General features: G+C 46.5%; 1 protein-coding gene across 1 annotated transcript in view; it reads right to left on the reverse strand.

Annotated features, from left to right (window-relative positions):
• LOC143764912 (oocyte zinc finger protein XlCOF7.1-like) overlaps window positions 1–19674 on the reverse strand; it is a 45095-nt gene that overhangs the window by 2755 nt on the left and 22666 nt on the right. The window contains exon 4 of the mRNA XM_077251014.1: window positions 6020–6196. Within this exon, the coding sequence (XP_077107129.1) occupies window positions 6020–6196 (177 nt within the window). The remainder of the gene's footprint in view (window positions 1–6019; window positions 6197–19674) is intronic.

A 19674-nucleotide genomic window follows, 5' to 3' on the forward strand; every position in this document is an offset into this window, starting at 1 on the left:
GATATCCCCCCCTGGGACAAAGTAAAAAAAAAACATTTCCACGTGTGTAAAAAAAAAAAAAAAAAAAAAATCCTAAATAAAGAAGAAAAAAAAAAAAATTTTATTCCCATAAATACATTTCTTTATCTAAAAAAAACAAAAAAACCCAATAAAAGTACACATATTTAGTATTGCCGCGTCCGTAACGACCCAACCTATAAAACTGTCCCACTAGTTAACCCCTTCAGTGAACACCGTAAGAAAAAAAAAAAAAACGAGCCAAAAAACAACGCTTTATTATCATACCGCCAAACAAAAAGTGAAATAACACGCGATCAAAAAGACGGATATAAATAACCATGGTACCGCTGAAAACGTCATCTTGTCCCGCAAAAAACGAGCCGCCATATAGCATCATAACCAAAAGAATAAAAAAGTTATAGTCCTCAGAATAAAGCGATGCCAAAATAATTATTTTTTCTATAAAATAGCTTTTATCGTATAAAAGCGCCAAAACATAAAAAAATGATATGAATGAGATATCGCTGTAATCGTACTGACCCGACGAATAAAACTGCTTTATCAATTTTACCAAACGTGGAACGTTATAAACGCCTCCCCCAAAAGAAATTCATGAATATCTGGTTTTTGGTCATTCTGCCTCACAAAAATCGGAATAAAAAGTGATCAAAAACTGTCACATGTCCGAAAATGTTACCAATAAAAACGTCAACTCGTCCCGCAAAAAACAAGACCTCACATGACTCTGTGGACCAAAATACGGAAAAATTATAGGTCTCAAAATGTGGAGACGCAAAAACTTTTTTGCTATAAAAAGCGTCTTTTAGTGCAGAGGTCCCCAACCGCCGGTCCGCGGACCAGGACCGGGCCGTTGGGGTTTTTCAGCCGGTCCGCGGCGCCCCTGTTCAGCGGTCACGTGGGACCGCTCATTAGAGAAATTAATAGGCTGCTCCACCTCCCATAGGGGCGGAGCCGCATAATTCATTTCTCTAATCAGCGGTGCCGGTGACCGCTGATAGAGGAAGAGGCTGCGGCACCGAAGACCCGCTGTCCGGGGGAAGGAGCGGGACGCCGGGAGCAGGTAAGTATGACATATTCACCTATCCTCGTTCCACACGCCGGGCGCTGTCTCCATCTTCCCGGCGTCTCTCCGCACTGACTGCAGGCAGAGGGCGCGATGACGCATATAGTGTGCGCGCCGCCCTCTGCCTGATCAGTCAGTGCGGAGAGACGCCGGGAAGATGGCGCCGAGGAGCTGCAAGCAAGAGAGGTGAGTATGTGTTTTATTATTTTTATTGCAGCAGCAGCAGCACAGCTATGGGGCAATAATGGACGGTGCAGAGCACTATATGGCACAGCTATGGGGCAATGGTGCAGAGCACTATATGGCACAGCTATGGGGCAATAATGGTGCAGAGCACTGTATGGCACAGCTATGGGGCAATAATGGTGCAGAGCACTATATGGCACAGCTATGGGGCAATAATGGTGCAGAGCACTGTATGGCACAGCTATGGGGCAATAATGAATGGTGCAGAGCACTACATGGCACAGCTATGGGGCAATAATGAACGGTGCAGAGCACTGTATAGCACAGCTATGGGGCAATAATGGTGCAGAGCACTATACGGCACAGCTATGGGGCAATAATGGTGCAGAGCACTGTATGGCACAGCTATGGGGCAATAATAAACAGTGCAGAGCACTGTATGGCACAGCTATGGGGCAATAATGGTGCAGAGCACTATATGGCACAGCTATGGGGCAATAATGGTGCAGAGCACCAGGGAAACAAGCATGGTGCTCCCACTCATTCTGAACCTATGGTAAGTTGAATCACATTCTCATTATAAATGTCATAATTATATGATAAGTATGCACTAAGCTCCATCCCTCCATAACCCCACCCCCATATGACCAAAGCCCCGCCCCTGCCCCACCCCCACCGGGCCATGGAAAACTGGTCTTGCTTCAAGCCGGTCCCTGGTGCAAAAAAGGTTGGGGACCTCTGTTTTAGTGTGACAGCTGCCAATCATAAAAATCCGATATAAAAAAACGCTATAAAAGTAAATCAAACCCCCCTTCATCACCCCCTTAGTTAGGGAAAAATCATAAAATAAAAAAAATGTATTTATTTCCATTTTCCCATTAGGGCTAGGGTTAGGGCTAGGGTTAGGGCTAGGGCTAGGGTTAGGGTTAGGGTTGTGGCTAGGGTTGGAGCTAAAGTTAGGGATAGGGTTGGGGCTAAAGTTAGGGTTGGGGCTAAAGTTAGGGTTAGGGTTGGGGCTAAAGTTAGGGTTTGGATTACATTTACGGTTGGGATTAAAATTAGGGGTGTGTCAAGGTTAGGGGTGTGGTTAGGGTTACAGTTGGGATTAGGGTTATGTTTGGATTAGTTTCAGGTAGAATTGGGGAGTTTCCACTGTTCAGGCACATCAGGGGCTCTCCAAACGTGACATGGCGTCCGATCTCAATTCCAGACAATTCTGCGTTGAAAAAGTAAAACAGTGCTCCTTCCCTTCCGAGCTCTCCCGTGCGCCCAAACAGGGGTTTACCCCAACATATGGGGCATCAGTGTACTCGGGACAAATTGGACAACAACTTTTGGAGTCCAAGTTCTCTTGTTATCTCTGGGAAAATAAAAATTTGGGGGGCTAAAAAAATCATTTTTCTGAAAAAAAAAAGGAATTTATATTTTCACGGCTCTGCGTTATAAACTGTAGTGAAACACTTGGGGGTTCAAAGCTCTCAAAACACATCTAGATAAGTTCATTGGGAGGTCTAGTTTCCAATATTGGGTCACTTGTGGGGGGTTGTACTGTTTGGGTACATCAGGGGCTCTGCAAATGCAACGTGACGCCTGCAGACCAATCCATCTAAGTCTGCATTCCAAATGGCGCTCCTTCCCTTCCGAGCTCTGCCATGCGCCCAAACAGTGGTTCCCCCCCACATATGGGGTATCAGCGTACTCAGGACAAATTGGACAACAACTTTTGGAGTCCAATTTATCCTGTTACCCTTGTGAAAATACAAAACTGGGGGCTAAAAAATCATTTTTCTGAAAAAAAAAAAAGAATTTATATTTTCACGGCTCTGCGTTATAAACTGTAGTGAAACACTTGGGGGTTCAAAGCTCTCAAAACACATCAAGATAAGTTCCTTAGGGGGTCTACTTTCCAAAATGGTGTCACTTGTGGGGGGTTTTAATGTTCAGGCACATCGGGGGCTGTCCAAACGCGACATGGTGTCCCATCTCAATTCCAGTCAATTTTGCATTGAAAAGTCAAATGGCGCTCCTTCCCTTCCGAGCTCTGCTATGCGCCCAAACAGTGGTTTTCCCCCACATATGGGGTATCCTTGTACTCAGGACAAATTGCACAACAACGTTTGTGGTCTAATTTCTTCTCTTACCCTTGGGAAAATAAAAAATTGGGGGCGAAAAGATCATTTTTGTGAAAAAATATGATTTTGTATTTTTACGGCTCTGCATTATAAACTTCTGTGAAGCACTTGTTGGGTCAAAGTGCTCACAACACATCTAGATAAGTTCCTTAAGGGGTCTACTTTCCAAAATGGTGTCACTTGTGGGGGGTTTCAATGTTTAGGCACATCAGGGGCTCTCCAAACGCAACATGGCGTCCCATCTCATTTCCAGTCAATTTTGCATTGAAAAGTCAAATGGCGCTCCTTCGCTTCCGAGCTCTGTCATGTGCCCAAAAAGTGGTTTACCCCCACATATGGGGTATCGGCGTACTCAGGACAAATTGTACAACATCTTTTGGGGTCCATTTTCTCCTGTTAACCTTGGTAAAATAAAACAAATTGGAGCTGAAGTAAATTTTGTGTGAAAAAAAGTTAAATGTTCATTTTTATTTAAACATTCCAAAAATTCCTGTGGAACACCTGAAGGGTTAATAAACTTCTTGAATGTGGTTTTGAGCACCTTGAGGGGTGCAGTTTTTAGAATGGTGTCACACTTGGGTATTTTCTATCATATAGACCCCTCAAAATGACTTCAAATGAGATGTGGTCCCTAAAAAAAAATGGTGTTGTAAAAATGAGAAATTGCTGGTCAACTTTTAACCCTTATAACTCCCTAACAAAAAAAAATTTTGGTTCCAAAATTTTGCTGATGTAAAGTAGACATGTGGGAAATGTTACTTATTAAGTATTTTGCGTGACGTATCTCTGTGATTTAAGGGCATAAAAATTCAAAGTTGGAAAATTGTGAAATTTTCAAAATTTTTGCCAAATTTCCGCTTTTTTCACAAATAAACACAAGTTATATCGAATAAATTTTACCACTAATATGAAGTACAATATCTCACGAGAAAACAGTGTCAAAATCGCCAAGATCCGTTGAAGCGTTCCAGAGTTATAACCTCATAAAGGGACAGTGGTCAGAATTTTAAAAATTGGCCCGGTCATTAACATGCAAACCACCTTCGGGGCTTAAGGGGTTAAAATACACTTATATACTTTTATATAGCTGTTGAACAACATCTGGCTCCCCCATAAATATATATTCTTAGATCCCAATGTGTTTTTAATGTGGAGAAGGGAAGAAGCTACTGCTAGACCTTTGTGGTAGAGGTTTATCTCACATGGGAATATAACAAGCTACGATGTTAGATTACAACATGGTAGCTCCTTATATTCCAATGTCAAATAATCCCTTGTCATAATGGCCTAGCAGAGGCTAGTTACCGTTTGTACATTAAAAAGTATGTCCCCGAAAGAAGATGTCAGGAGGTCATTATAAGCATACGATAACACTGTCAGACCATTCTGGGGTTTAGCCAACTTTTATCTTAAGTATTCAAAATCTGTAAATCAAGTCTGGCAGTAGCTTCTTCCAGAGGAACAGATGATCTGCATATTAAATTGTAAAGACCCCGAGATGACTGACTGTCAACGAATAATCATCTGGCAACTATATTTTCCATCTCTCCCATGCACAATAGGACTCGCTCGTCCGCTCCTGTGTTATCTATGAGATAGCCAATAATCATATATATCTGGTAGTGGCTTATCTTTGGGAGAACAAAAGGAAATCAAACAGGCTGGATCCTTAGCTCCTGTGACAACTGGGGCTCCCAAACACATTAGTCCATTGGTGGAACCCGTTGTTGGCGAGTTTGGCTGACATTAGTATAATGTGTAAGTGGGGCTTAACATACTTTTTCTCTAGGTAATGAGACCTTCACATCTGCTGCAGTGGGAGAGTCTAAAGGTACCGTCACATTTAGCGACGCTGCAGCAATAGATCGCTGCAGCGTCGCTGTTTGGTTGCTGGAGAGCTGTCACACAGACAGCTCTCCAGCGACCAACGATGCCGAGGTCCCCGGGTAACCAGGGTAAACATCGGGTTACTAAGCGCAGGGCCGCGCTTAGTAACCCGATGTTTACCCTGGTTACCAGCGAAAAAGTTAAAAAAAACAAACACTACATACTTCCCTTCCGCTGTCTGTCCCCCGGCGTTCTGCTTCTCTGCACTGTGTAAGCACAGCGGCCGGAAAGCAGAGCGGTGACGTCACCGCTGTGCCCTGCTTTCCGGCTGGCACTTACACAATGCAGAGAAGCACAGCGCCGGGGGACAGACAGCGGAATGTAAGTATGTAGTGTTTTTTTTTTTTTACTTTTACGCTGGTAACCAAGGTAAATATCGGGTTACTAAGCGCGGCCCTGCGCTTAGTAACCCGATGTTTACCCTGGTTACCAGTGAAGACATCGCTGGATCGGTGTCACACACACCGATCCAGCGATGTCTGCGGGAGATCCAGTGACGAAATAAGGTGCTGGCCTCCTAGCTCTGACCAACGACATCACAGCAGGATCCAGATCGCTGCTGCGTGTCAAACACAACGATATCGCTATCCAGGACGCTGCATCGTCACGGATTGCTAGCGATATCGTTGTTAAGTTGTTCAGTGTGAAGATACCTTTAACATAACCACTAGATAGTCAGCTGGTCCCACCAAAATTACTTTAGTGTCTCAGTATTCCCAGCAGTTCTCACCTCTCCAGTCAGCAGTTCAGTGATCTTGTTGGTGAGGTCCAGGATCTTCTGCTCCTTGTTTCTCTTGTGTTCATGTGAGGAAGGTGAAGACCTTGTCATTTTGCTGTATCCGCCAGACACACTGGGACAGCTGCTGGGGGTGACAAACTCTCCAGATTTCTTCACTGCTGCATAATCCTGTGCAGAGAAAGACAAATATGTTATACGCAATCTTATATACAGTATATTAATGCCCAGCTTCATGCGCCAGTCTTAACAAGGGGCTTGCAGGATCAAGATACACCAAATTCATTGAGAGGTGCACGCCTCCAGGTCTGCCAGCTACGGTGGCCTGTTTAGAACATGCCAAGAACATGGTCCAGGAGGCTTCTGTCATTGTAGCACTGACAGGTATAATGCATTGCAATGCATACCAGCAATCAGACTAATAAAAGTTAAAGTCTCAGAAAAACGAAATAAAAAGGTAAAAAAAAAAAATAAAAAAAAATGTAAAAATTAGTTATTCCATTTCAAGTGAACCAATGCAATTCTCTTCCATACTTTAAATTCTTTTGAGATTTTGTGCTTTGGTAATAGTGTCTACAAGAATGCAAAATGTGCAGAAAAAAATTTCTATATATTTTAACCCCTTTACCCCCTAAGATGGTTTCCCTGTTAATGACCAGGCCAATTTTTACAAATCTGACCACTGTCCCTTTATGAGGTTATAACTCAGGAACGCTTTAACGGATCCCGGTAATTCTGAGTTTGTTTTTTCGTGACATATTGTACTACACATTAGTGGTAAAAATTCTTTGGTATGACTTGTGTTGTGAAAAAAAAAAACGGAAATTTGACAAAAAATTTCAAAATTTCGCAATTTTCCAACTTTAAATTTTCATGCCCATACATCACAAAGATATGTCAGACAAAATAGGTAATAAATAAAATTTACCACATGTCTACTTTACATCAGCACAATTTTGGAACCAACTTTTTTTTTGTTAGGAAGTTATAAGAGTTAAAAGTTGACCAGCGATTTTTCATTTTTCCGACAAAATTTACAAAACAATTTTTTTAGAGACCACTTCACATTTGAAGTCAGGTTGAGGGGTCTATACGATAGAAGATACTCAAAAGTGACACCATTCTAAAAACTGCACCCCTCAAGGTGCTCAAAAAGCACATTCAAGAAGTTTATTAACCCTTCAGGTGCTTCACAAGAATTTTTGGAATATGAAAAAAAAAAAATGAACATTTAAGTTTTTTTCCCACAAAAAATTTACTTCATATGCAAGCATGCTGATACCCCATATGAGGGAGAAAACCACTGTTTGGGTGCACAACATGGCTCGGAAGGGAAGGAGCACCGTTTGAATGTAAAATTTGCTGGAACAATTGGCGGACGCCTTGTCACGATTGCAGAGCCTCTGATGTGTCTAAAAAGTGACATCATTTTGGAAACTAGATTAGTCAGAGAACTGTTCTGATGTGTGGTGAGCACATTGAAGCCCCAGGTGCTTCACAGAAGTTTATAACATTGAGCCGTTAAAAAAAAAAAAAAAAAAAATCAAATTTTCCCCACAGATGTTTTTAGCGCAAAATATTGCATTTTCATAAGAGAAACAGGAGAAATTGCACCATACAATTTGTTGTGCAATTTCTCCTGAGTACACCGATACCACATATGTGGGGGAATACTACTTTTAAGGCAAAATGCAAAGCTCGGAAGGGACGAGGCGCCATATTAGAGTTCAGATTTTTCTGAACTGGTTTGAGGGTGCCATGTCACACCCTATATGTGAACTCATTTTACGAACTACACTCCCCACTGAATTCATCTAGGGGTGCAGTGATCATATCGACACCACATGTGCCTCACAGAATTTTATACCAGCGAGCGGTGAAGAAAGAATAAATTACATTTTTGACACTAAAATGTTGTTTTAGCCACAAGTTTTCTTTTTTTTTTCTTAGGGCTAATAGGAATTTTTTTGACAACAAACTGGAAGGCAAGGAGCAGATTTTACTGTTATGGTTTGCAGATCCCATGACCCACTGCAAAAGCCAATGAGGTGCCAGAACAGCAGAATCCTCTATTAGTGACCACATTTTACAAAATACGCCTCTCAATGAATTTATCTAGCGGTGCAGTTTTCATATGGACAGTATGGGTGTGTCACAGAATTTTATACCATTGGGCAGTGAAGAAAAAATAACTACATTTCTACCACCAAAATTTTGCATTAGCCCCAGATTTTACATTTTCACACAAGAAATGGGTAAAAATGGCACGAAATTTTGTCCCACAATTTCTACTGAATGTGGCAATACCCATATGTGGCTGTACAGTACTACTTAGCCATACAGATAGACTAGGGAGGAACGGAGCGCTATTTGCCTCCTGGAGCGCAGATGTTCCTAGAAGTGTTTGCAGACTCCATATACAGAGCCCCTAATTGCTAGAAGAGCAGAATCCCCCCTCAAGTGACCCCATTTTGTAAATTATACCCCTTTGGGAATTTATCTACAGGTGTAGTGACGATTTTGACTCCATGGAGGCACCTCCTGCCGAAGTTACGGCGAAACGCGCGTAGGGGTGGCAGGCCGGGGGATTTGGTCTTTATTTTGTTTTGTAAGTACCAGCTCACTATATGCACTTCAATTTATATCTATTTCCATGCACGTGATGCACCTTATGTACTTCATGTTACTTGCCTTTGCTTTTGACACTTTTGCTTTGATATCCACTCCCTTAAATTTCATCTAACCAAGATATTGGAGTGGCAGATCGAAACTGTTCTGAAGTTCTAGTGGGCATCATTATTTATTTATATATTTTGTCCATATTGTGCAGTTAGTTTTTGTTTTTACATTTTTAAATACAGCCAATTGCATACTTTTTATATGGGAGTTTTGACAGCAAAATTTGTTACTGGGACCCCCTCTTAGTGCCTGCTTAGTAGTTAGTGCTGTCTGTATTTTATTTTAAGATATGTATAATTCATTAATAAAATTTATATGTATTGTCTAAAATACTCTTTGACCCTTTTTTTTGCTTGAATCAGCTTGTCGGGGTTCGTTGATATCTGCATTTATTTAGTTTTTCTGATTTATTATTAACCCTATGTATCAGGGAAATTTTGTTGTCTAGCATGGGGATGCAGCAGCATCCCCATACTATGCAAAGTGTCAGCTCTGCACTGACAGAGAAAGTTGCTGATAATGCACTGCACATGATCAAGCAACTTTCCTAGCTCTGGTGACACGGATGTCATCATGACGACATCGGGTCACCATCCCAACCATCAAGACCTGGCGTCACTCAGCGGGGTCTCCAATCCAAAGGCAGAGGGGCTGTCATCCCTCTGCCGGCATCTGGAATGCTGCGATCGAATGCGATAGCAGCATTCAGGGGGTTAAGTGCCAGGAGCGGTCCGTGACCGCGCATGGCACTTAGTGCCGGGTGTCAGCTGTCAGAATCAGCTGACACCCGTCGGTGATCGCCATGCACAGCCCGTGTGCGCAGGCGATCGCGATGACGTCATAATACGGCCTTGGTGAAATAGGCCCAGGGCACCGGTATGGATTATTACGTCAGAGGTCAGAAAGTGTTTACATTTTTTTTTAATTAATTTTCAAAGTTTTGAAAAAAATGTCCTGGTCGTTGCAGTACTGTGGCCCCGCCACTAAGGGGGGCTATGGTACGTCTGATGGCACTGAAGGAGTTCATCTGACCAGGTATCACAGACACCAATACATTTCACAGTCGGGCCTCCAGGGGGAGCTAAGGGTACTATTCATTAGGCCACTCCTCACATACTGGTAAAACTGGGGGTCAGGCAGGAAGTTAGAGAGAACGCTGACTGGGTTGGAACCAGGCAACACCTTGTGGCAGAGGGTGTTGTAGGGGAAGATTCGGTAGGGTCCCTGTCAGGGGTGGGATCCTGACAGAGGCCTGGCAATCAGAGAGAAAGCTACGGGACCGTGCCTGCACTTCATAGCGGCGGTGCCCTAAGAAAGGACAAGAAGCGAGATTTATTGTGCTGAGTGAGAAACGAGATCAAAGCAAGAAGGAGAATACCAGTAGGAGTCGTGCTGTAAGACCGAGGCAACATCCTACTGAGGCGCACAACCGGCGGCCGGAACGCCGAGCAAGTATTTCTATATACAGCTTCAGGCAATACTTCAAACCAACGGCAGGACAGTCAGTCATAGGCGGGCTGTCTCACCTAAATCACCTAGGAAGACATAGGGGGCAACCTGTGGAGAGGGGCGACTCTAGGGTCCCGGAAGAGCTCCGAGCCTACCCGTCATATGGGTGCGTCCCAACCGTAACATCAGGAAGGGACGGATTAGCAGAACACCATCTAATCGAGTTGTGAGGGAACATCAGAAACAGACACAACAGTTGTGGGGACTATCCCGTAAGCACAGCAGGGGAGGACCACAACACATAGCGCTAGCAGGAAGGCACAGATTTCCACCTGCAAAGGGAACTCTGGAGGTGCCATCGGACCGGCCGGACTTGCGCAGCCTGGTTGACCGTATTCCAGACTGAGGACCCTGAAGCCTTCAGTAAAGAGGTAAAGAGACTGCAACCTGGTGTCCTCGTTATTTACTGCATCGCACCACCACCACCATCCACATCTATTACTGTACGCCCCTCAGCAGGGTCACGGACCGGGCCTCGCCACCGTGACAACCCCCAGAGCAGAGACTCAGAGGCCCGGTACCGGGTACCCCTCGGCCTTGCGGCAGTGGGGGCGCTACACATGCCTTTACGTTTCTCCTTATAACTCAGGCCAGAACCAAGATAGAGAAACGGAAACACCATTACACTCAGAAATATACAGGCTTTCACCCGATATGTCACAAGAATATCTTTGTTAATATTTTACTCATGCAGACTTAAACTCAAAATTTAGAAAAGTATTTCTAAAAAACTATATGATATAAAAATTTCAAAAAATTCACGTCTCTTATGTGCCTAGCCACATCTGTACCAAAATTCAAGTTGGAATTTCAAATGGATCATACTTCAAAAAAATAAGCCTGTGGTCTGAAAGTGTAGGGTCTATATTTTCCAAATAAGATAAAAAAAAGTTTCATGACTTGTCCTGAATTCAATCTGCTAAGTAAATATCTACAAAAAAAAAAAAATGTCCTTCAGTAATGGCTCTCCAAGCAAAAATACTAAATCATTCGGAGAGGCTATGGCAGACAGTATAACATATAAACAGTGAATATCTGTTGACAGATTGACAGATGGACTTTTCACACTGTTTCTAAAAGTGCAGAAGACTTTGCAGAACATTTTTGACCAGCTCATAGTACTTAACGCCTTTACCAGGAAGCTTGTTTTCACCTTCCTGAAAAGGCCAATATTTTCAATTATGACCAGTGTCATTTTATGATGTAATAACTCTGGAACGCTTCAACGGATCTCAGGGATTCTGAGACATATCTCATGATATATTGTACTTCATGACACTGATAAAGCTTGCTCAATATGACTTGCGTTTATTTGTGGAAATTTGGCAATAATGTTAAAAATTTAGCAGTTTTCAAACTTTGAATGCTTATGCTCTTAAATCTGAGAGTTATGTCACACAAAATAGTTAATAAATAACATTCACACATGTCTACTTTACAGATCCACAATTTTTGAAACTTTTTTTTTGTTAGGAAGTTATAAGGGTTAAAAGTTGACCAGCAATTTCTCATTTTCCCAACAATATTTACAAAGCCCCTTTTTTAGGGACCACATCACATTTGAAGTGACTTTGAGGGGCATATATAATAATAATAATTTTTATTTATATAGCGCCAACATATTCCGCAGAGCTTTACAACTTATAGAGGGGACTTGTACAGACAATAGACATTACAGCATAACAGAAATCACAGTTCAAAACAGATACCAGGAGGAATGAGGGCCCTGCTGGCAAGCTTACAAACTATGAGGAAAAGGGGAGACACGAGAGGTGGATGGTAACAATTGCTTTAGTTATTTGGACCAGCCATAGTGTAAGGCTCGGGTGTTCATGTAAAGCTGCATGAACCAGTTAACTGCATAAGTATGTAGCAGCACAGACACAGAGGCTATTGACTGCATAAAGTGTATGAGAACATGATGCGAGGAACCTGATTGTTTTTTTAAATTTATTTATTTTTTTATTAGGCCACACAGGGATAGTTAGGTTAATGCGTTGAGGCGGTAGGCCAGTCTGAACAAATGCGTTTTTAGGGCATTCTTAAAACTGTGGGGATTGGGGATTAACCTAGGTAGTGCATTCCAAAGAATCGGCGCAGCACGTGTAAAGTCTTGGAGACGGGAATGGGAGGTTCTGATTATTGAGGATGCTAACCTGAGGTCATTAGCGGAGCGGAGGGCACGGGTAGGGTGGTAGACTGAGACCAGAGAGGAAATGTAGGGCGGTGCTGAGCCATGGAGTGCTTTGTGGATGAGGGTAGTAGTTTTGTACTGGATTCTGGAGTGGATGGGTAGCCAATGTAATGACTGGCACAAGGTAGAGGCATCGGTGTAACGGTTGGTGAGAAATATGATTCTGGCAGCAGCATTCAGGACAGATTGGAGCGGGGAGAGTTTGGTAAGTGGGAGGCCGATTAGTAGAGAGTTACAATAGTCCAGACGAGAATGAATAAGTGAGACAGTAAGAGTTTTTGCAGAGTCGAAAGTAACAAAAGGGCGAATTCTAGAAATGTTTTTGAGATGCAGATAAGAGCGAGCCAGTGATCGGATGTGGGGGGTGAATGAAAGCTCGGAATCAAGGATGACCCCAAGGCAGCGGGCATGTTGCTTTGGAGTAATGGTGGAACCGCACACAGAGATGGCAATGTCGGGCAAAGGTAGGTTTGTAGAGGGAGAGAACACGAGGAGTTCAGTTTTTGACAGGTTCAGTTTCAGATAGAGGGAGGACATGATGTTAGAGACAGCGGTAAGACAATCACTGGTGTTTTCTAAAAAGGCAGGCGTGATATCAGGAGAAGAGGTGTATAATTGGGTGTCGTCAGCATAGAGATGGTACTGGAAACCAAATCTACTGATTGTTTGTCCAATAGGGGCAGTATACAAAGAGAAGAGGAGGGGGCCTAGGACTGATCCTTGAGGAACCCCAACAGTAAGGGGAAGGTGAGAGGAGGAGGAACCAGCAAAATATACAGTGAAGGATCGGTCAGAGAGATAGGAGGAGAACCAAGAGAGAACGGTGTCCTTGAGGCCGATGGAGCGGAGCATAGTGAGGAGGAGCTGATGATCCACAGTGTCGAATGCTGGGGAGAGATCCAAGAGAATTAGCATGGAGTAGTGACCATTAGATTTAGCTGTTAGTAGGTCATTAGAGACTTTAGTGAGGGCAGTTTCAGTAGAGTGTAAAGAGCGGAAGACAGATTGAAGAGGGTCGAGAAGAGAGTTATCTGAGAGATAGCGGGTAAGACGGGAGTGGACCAGGCGTTCGAGGAGTTTAGAGATGAAGGGAAGATTAGAGACAGGTCTAAAACTAGCGGCACAATTTTGGTCAAGGGAGGGTTTTTTAAGTAATGGATGTATGATGGCATGCTTAAATGAGGAGGGAAAAATTCCGGAAGTGAGGGAAAGGTTGAATATTTTTGTTAGGTGAGAGGTGACAGCCGGGGAAAGGGACTGGAGGAGATGTGACGGAATGGGGTCACTGGTGCAAGTGGTCGGGCGAGATATGCAAGGAGCCTGCTTACTTCTTCTTCTGTAACTGGTTCAAAGTCAGAGAGTGAACTAGATGCAGTGGGGGAGGGAGGACAGTGCATGGTATGAAGAGATTGGGAGATGATTTCCTGTCCAATGTGGTCAATTTTTTCTTTGAAGTAATTGGCCAGATCGTCAGCGTGGAGATCTGTGGTTGGGGCCTGCTCTCTTGGGTTGAGTAGGGACTGGAAAGTGTCAAAGAGACGTTTAGGGTTATTTGACAGTGAGGTGATGAGGGTGTTGAAATAGGTTTGTTTGGAGAGGTGAAGGGCAGAGTTGTATGTTTTTAGCATGAACTTATAATGGATGAAATCTTCGGGTAGATTAGATTTTCTCCACAGACGTTCGGCGCACCTGGAGCACCGCTGCAGGAAACATGTTTTCAGCGTGTGCCACGGTTGTCGCCGTCTGTGCCGAGTTGTTCTATGTATAGGAGGTGCAGCTTCATCCAGGGCACTTTGCAGGGTTTCATTGTAATGCTTCAGAGCAGAATCAGGACATGAGATGGAGAAGATTGGGGCCAATGAGGGCTGCAAGTTCTTCATAAGTTTCTGGGTGTTAATGGCCTGTATGTTTCTATAAGTGTGGAAAGTGGGGGTGACCTGAGCGGGGTGGCAGTTCTTGATAGAGAATGAAAGAAGGTTGTGGTCAGAGAGCGGGAGAGGGGAGTTTGTGAAATCATCCACTGAGCAAAGCCGGGAGAAGACAAAGTCAAGGGAGTTTCCATCTTCATGCGTTGGAGAGTTAGTATGCTGCGAGAGGCCGAAAGAGGTTAGAGATAAAAGGTGAGAAGCAGATGGGGAGAGGGGAGAAGCAATGGGGATGTTGAAATCATCCATGATAAGGGTGGGGGTGTCACAGGAGAGAAAGTGTGGAAGCCAGGTGGCAAAGTGATCCAGGAACTGATGAGAGGGGCCGGGAGGACGATACACCACCGCCACTCGCATGGAGAAGGGGAAGTAGAGTCTGACAGCATGGACCTCAAAGGAAGGGAATACAAGTGAGGGTACTTGGGGGATAACTTGGAAGGTACATTTGGGTGAAAGGAGCAGACCAACGCCTCCACCTGCTCTGTTGTCTGATATTGGGGTATGAGAAAAGTGTAGTCCACCATATGAAAGAGCAGCAGCAGCGGTGGTGTCTGACTGCTGGATCCAGGTTTCAGTAAGAGCCAGGAGATTAAGAGAGTTAGAAAGGAAAAAGTCATGAATGAAGGAGAGTTTATTACACACACAGAGCGAGAATTCCAAAGGGCACAATTGAAAGAGACAGAAGGCATGCATGGAATATTAATAAGGTTAGAGGGGTTTCTGGGTGTAGCAATTGGGAGGTTTGACTGGCTATAACATGGGGGACCGGGGTTGGGAGAGATGTCTCCAGCGACTAGGAGAAGGAGAATAGAAAGAGTGAGCAGATGGTTAAGTGATTTGTGAGAGCGTCTCTTTTGTTGGATGGTGGGACTGAATGGATCTGCGCTGTTAAGCAATGTGAACAGAGCACGAGTGCTATACATAGAAGAGGAGAGGACAGAGGGGCCGATATGGATGGAGTGTAAAGAGTTTATGCAAGGGCGGTGAATGTGAGTTAATGCAGCAGCCAGGATATAGATTATACAGATACATATGGTGAGTATTTGTTCTGTTTCAAGTGAATAGGTTTAGCTTGTCTTACCTGTCTCCTGCCCTGTCTGCCATGTTATAACTGCCGAATACTTAGAAAAAAATACTTTGAATAAAAGTACACGAATAATAGTGCACGAATGCATCCACAAACTATGTCTTCATTTATAGAAGGCTAGCTCTTAGATCTCACTTTTTTTTTGGGGGGGGCGTTTCTCCCCATCTCGTTACGAATCAATCTAACTCAGTTGAGACAGTAGGACACAATAAATGTAGTGATCAGATAAACAAATGTCCAGGTCTACATGGATCATAAACCCCTTTGAAACAGTTATGTGATCTCTCTGCATGAGGACAAGCAGAAGTGAGTTACATATCTATAAACACAAACAAATGCATAATAACATGACTAACATATCTATAATATAACGCTGGGAGCGTCACTCTGTCCGAAGCCTTTATAGACTGCGCAGGCGCGACGCTCCTAGCGTTACATTATAGTGTCAGGAAAAAAAAAAAATGGCGCCGGAAGGCGCGGACTGCCGGGAGCAGGGGGTCGGGAGCAGGGGGACACCGTCCAATATTTCCGCCCTGATTATGCTGTGGCACTTCATGCCACAGCAATTTGTTACGTACGCCATTCCTTGCCGCCGCCATAGCAAGTTGTTCCTTACGCCCGCCATTCCTTTCCGGCGCCATTTTCTTGCTCCTCCTGGTGATGGAATCGGCGCCTGCGCAGTCCGCGCTTTCCGGCGCCATTTTCTTGAAGACACATTGCAGTGTGTCTTCAAGAAAATGGCGCCGGACAGCGCGGACTGCGCAGGTGCCGATTCTGGCACCAGGAGGACACAGAAAATGGCGCCGGAAAGGAATCAGGTAGCGCAAGTAACAAATTGCTGTGCCATGAGGCTGTGGCACTTCATGCCACAGCTATTTGTTACTTACGCCACCTGATTCATTTCCGCTGCCATTTTCTTGGTCCTGCTCCCGGAATCGGCGCCTGCGCAGTCCGCGCTTTCCTGCGCCATTTTCTTGAAGACACATTGCAGTGTGTCTTCAAGAAAATGGCGCCGGAAAGCGCGGACTGCGCAGGCGCCGATTCCGGGAGCAGGACCAAGAAAATGGCGGCGGAAATGAATCAGGTGGCGACAGCCGCCGCACCCAGCACAGCCGTCCACAGCCGACGCACCCAGCACAGCCACCACACCCAGCACAGCCGTCGCACCCAGCACAGCCACCCACAGCCGCCGCACCCACCACAGCCACCGCACCCAGCACAGCCACGCACAGCCGCCGCACCGAGCACAGCCGTCGCACCCAGCACAGCCGCCCACAGCCACACACAGCCGCCTACAGCCACGCACAGCCGCCGCACCCAGCACAGCCACGCACAGCCGCCGCACCGAGCACAGCCGCCGCACCGAGCACAGCCGCCCACAGCCGCCGCCGCACCGAGCACAGCCGCCCACAGCCGCCGCACCCAGCACAGCCGCCCACAGCCGCCGCACCCAGCACAGCCGCCGCACCGAGCACAGCCGCCCACAGCCGCCGCACCCAGCACAGCCGCCGCACCGAGCACAGCCGCCGCACCCAGCACAGCCGCCGCACCGAGCACAGCCGCCCACAGCCGCCGCACCCAGCACAGCCGCCGCACCGAGCACAGCCGCCCACAGCCGCCGCACCCAGCACAGCCGCCGCACCGAGCACAGCCGCCCACAGCCGCCGCACCCAGCACAGCCGCCGCACCGAGCACAGCCGCCCACAGCCGCCGCACCCAGCACAGCCGCCGCACCGAGCACAGCCGCCCACAGCCGCCGCACCCAGCACAGCCGCCTACAGCCACGCATAGCTGCCTACAGCCACGCACAGCCGCCGCACCCAGCACAGCCGCCGCACCCAGCACAGCCACGCACAGCCGCCCACAGCCACGCACAGCCGCCGCAGCCAGCACAGCCGTCCACAGCCGCCGCACCCAGCACAGCCGCCGCACCGAGCACAGCCGTCCACAGCCGCCGCATCCAGCACAGCCGCCGCATCCAGCACAGCCACCCACAGCCGCCCGCACCCAGCACAGCCGCCCGCACCCAGCACAGCCGCCCGCACCCAGCACAGCCGCCCGCACCCAGCACAGCCGCCCGCACTCAGCACAGCCGCCCGCACTCAGCACAGCCGCCCGCACTCAGCACAGCCGCCCGCACTCAGCACAGCCGCCCGCACTCAGCACAGCCGCCCGCACTCAGCACAGCCGCCCGCACTCAGCACAGCCGCCCGCACTCAGCACAGCCGCCCGCACTCAGCACAGCCGCCCGCACTCAGCACAGCCGCCCGCACTCAGCACAGCCGCCCGCACTCAGCACAGCCGCCCGCACTCAGCACAGCCGCCCGCACTCAGCACAGCCGCCCGCACTCAGCACAGCCGCCCGCACTCAGCACAGCCGCCCGCACTCAGCACAGCCGCCCGCACTCAGCACAGCCGCCCGCACTCAGCACAGCCGCCCGCACTCAGCACAGCCGCCCGCACTCAGCACAGCCGCCCGCACTCAGCACAGCCGCCCGCACTCAGCACAGCCGCCCGCACTGATGGGGGCGCAGGATGGAGCAGCACGTGATAGGATGGGGGCGCAGGATGGGAGCCCATGACAGGATGGGGATGCAGGATGGAGCAGCACATGACACGGTGGAGCAGCACATGACAGGATGGGGGCGCAGGATGGAGCAGCACATGACACGGTGGAGCAGCACATGACAGGATGGGGGCGCAGGATGGAGCAGCACATGACACGGTGGAGCAGCACATGACAGGATGGGGGCGCAGGATGGAGCAGCACATGACACGGTGGAGCAGCACATGACAGGATGGGGGCGCAGGATGGAGCAGCACATGACACGGTGGAGCAGCACATGACAGGATGGGGGCGCAGGATGGAGCAGCACATGACACGGTGGAGCAGCACATGACAGGATGGGGGCGCAGGATGGAGCAGCACATGACACGGTGGAGCAGCACATGACAGGATGGGGGCGCAGGATGGAGCAGCACATGACACGGTGGAGCAGCACATGACAGGATGGGGGCGCAGGATGGAGCAGCACATGACAGGATGGGAGAGCAAGATGGGAGCAGCACATACCAGGATGGAGACCATATACCAATATAAATGCTCGCCACCCGGGCGTAGAACGGGTTCAATAGCTAGTATAGATATATGCAGGATTCAATGCCGAAGATAGAATGACTCAGATACCATTCAAGCTGCTTGCTGTCAGGGAATGGAGCAATAGACATGCAGGATATTTCAGTTCAGAGAATGAATGATATGTTTACCATTCAAGCTGCTTGCTGTCAGGGAATGGAGCAATAGACATGCAGGATATTTCAGTTCAGAGAATGAATGATATGCTTACCATTCAAGCATATATGACAGAAAATACCCAAAAGTGACACCATTCTAAAAACAGAACCCCTCAATGTGCTCAAAACCAAATTAAAAAAGTTTATTAACCCTTCAGATGCTTCAAAGGAACTGAAGCAATGTACATTTAACGTCTTTCACAAGCATTTTATTTCAGACCCAATTTTTTTTATTTTCACAACCGTAACAGGAGAAAATGCACCATACAATTTGTTGTGCAATTTCTCCTGAGAACATCGATACCCAATATGTGGAGGTAAACTACTTTTTGGGTGGATGACAGGGCTCGGAATGGGAGAAGCACCATTTGACTTTTTGAATGCAAACTTTGCTGGAATCATTAACGGATACCATGTCACATTTGGAGAGCCCCTGATGTGACTAAAGAATGGAAACCCCCACAATTAACCCCATTTTGGATAGTAGACCCCTCAAGGAACTTACCTAAACTTAAAAAAAAAAAAAAAATCAAATTTTTTCTACAAAAATGTTCTTACCCCCGATTTTTTTTATTTTCACGAGGGTAACAGGAGAAAATGGACCCAAAAATTTGTTGCTAAATTTTTCCTGAGTACAGATACTTCATATGCGGGTTAACCCCTTCATGACCTTGGGATTTTCCGTTTTTCCGTGTTCGTTTTTTCGCTCCCCTCCTTCTCAGAGCCATAACTTTTTTATTTTTCCGTCAATATGGCCATGTGAGGGCTTATTTTTTGCGGAACGAGTTTTACTTTTGAGCGACATCATTGGTTTTACCATGCCGAGTACTAGAAAACAGAAACAAACATTCCAAGTGCGGTGAAATTGCAAAAAAAATGCAATCCCACGCTTGTCTTTTGTTTGGCTTTTTGCCAAGTTCACTAAATGCTAAAACTGACTTGCCATTTTGATTCTCCAGAT

This window comes from Ranitomeya variabilis, chromosome 4, assembly GCF_051348905.1.
Source record: "Ranitomeya variabilis isolate aRanVar5 chromosome 4, aRanVar5.hap1, whole genome shotgun sequence".
NCBI classification, from domain to species: domain Eukaryota; kingdom Metazoa; phylum Chordata; class Amphibia; order Anura; family Dendrobatidae; genus Ranitomeya; species Ranitomeya variabilis.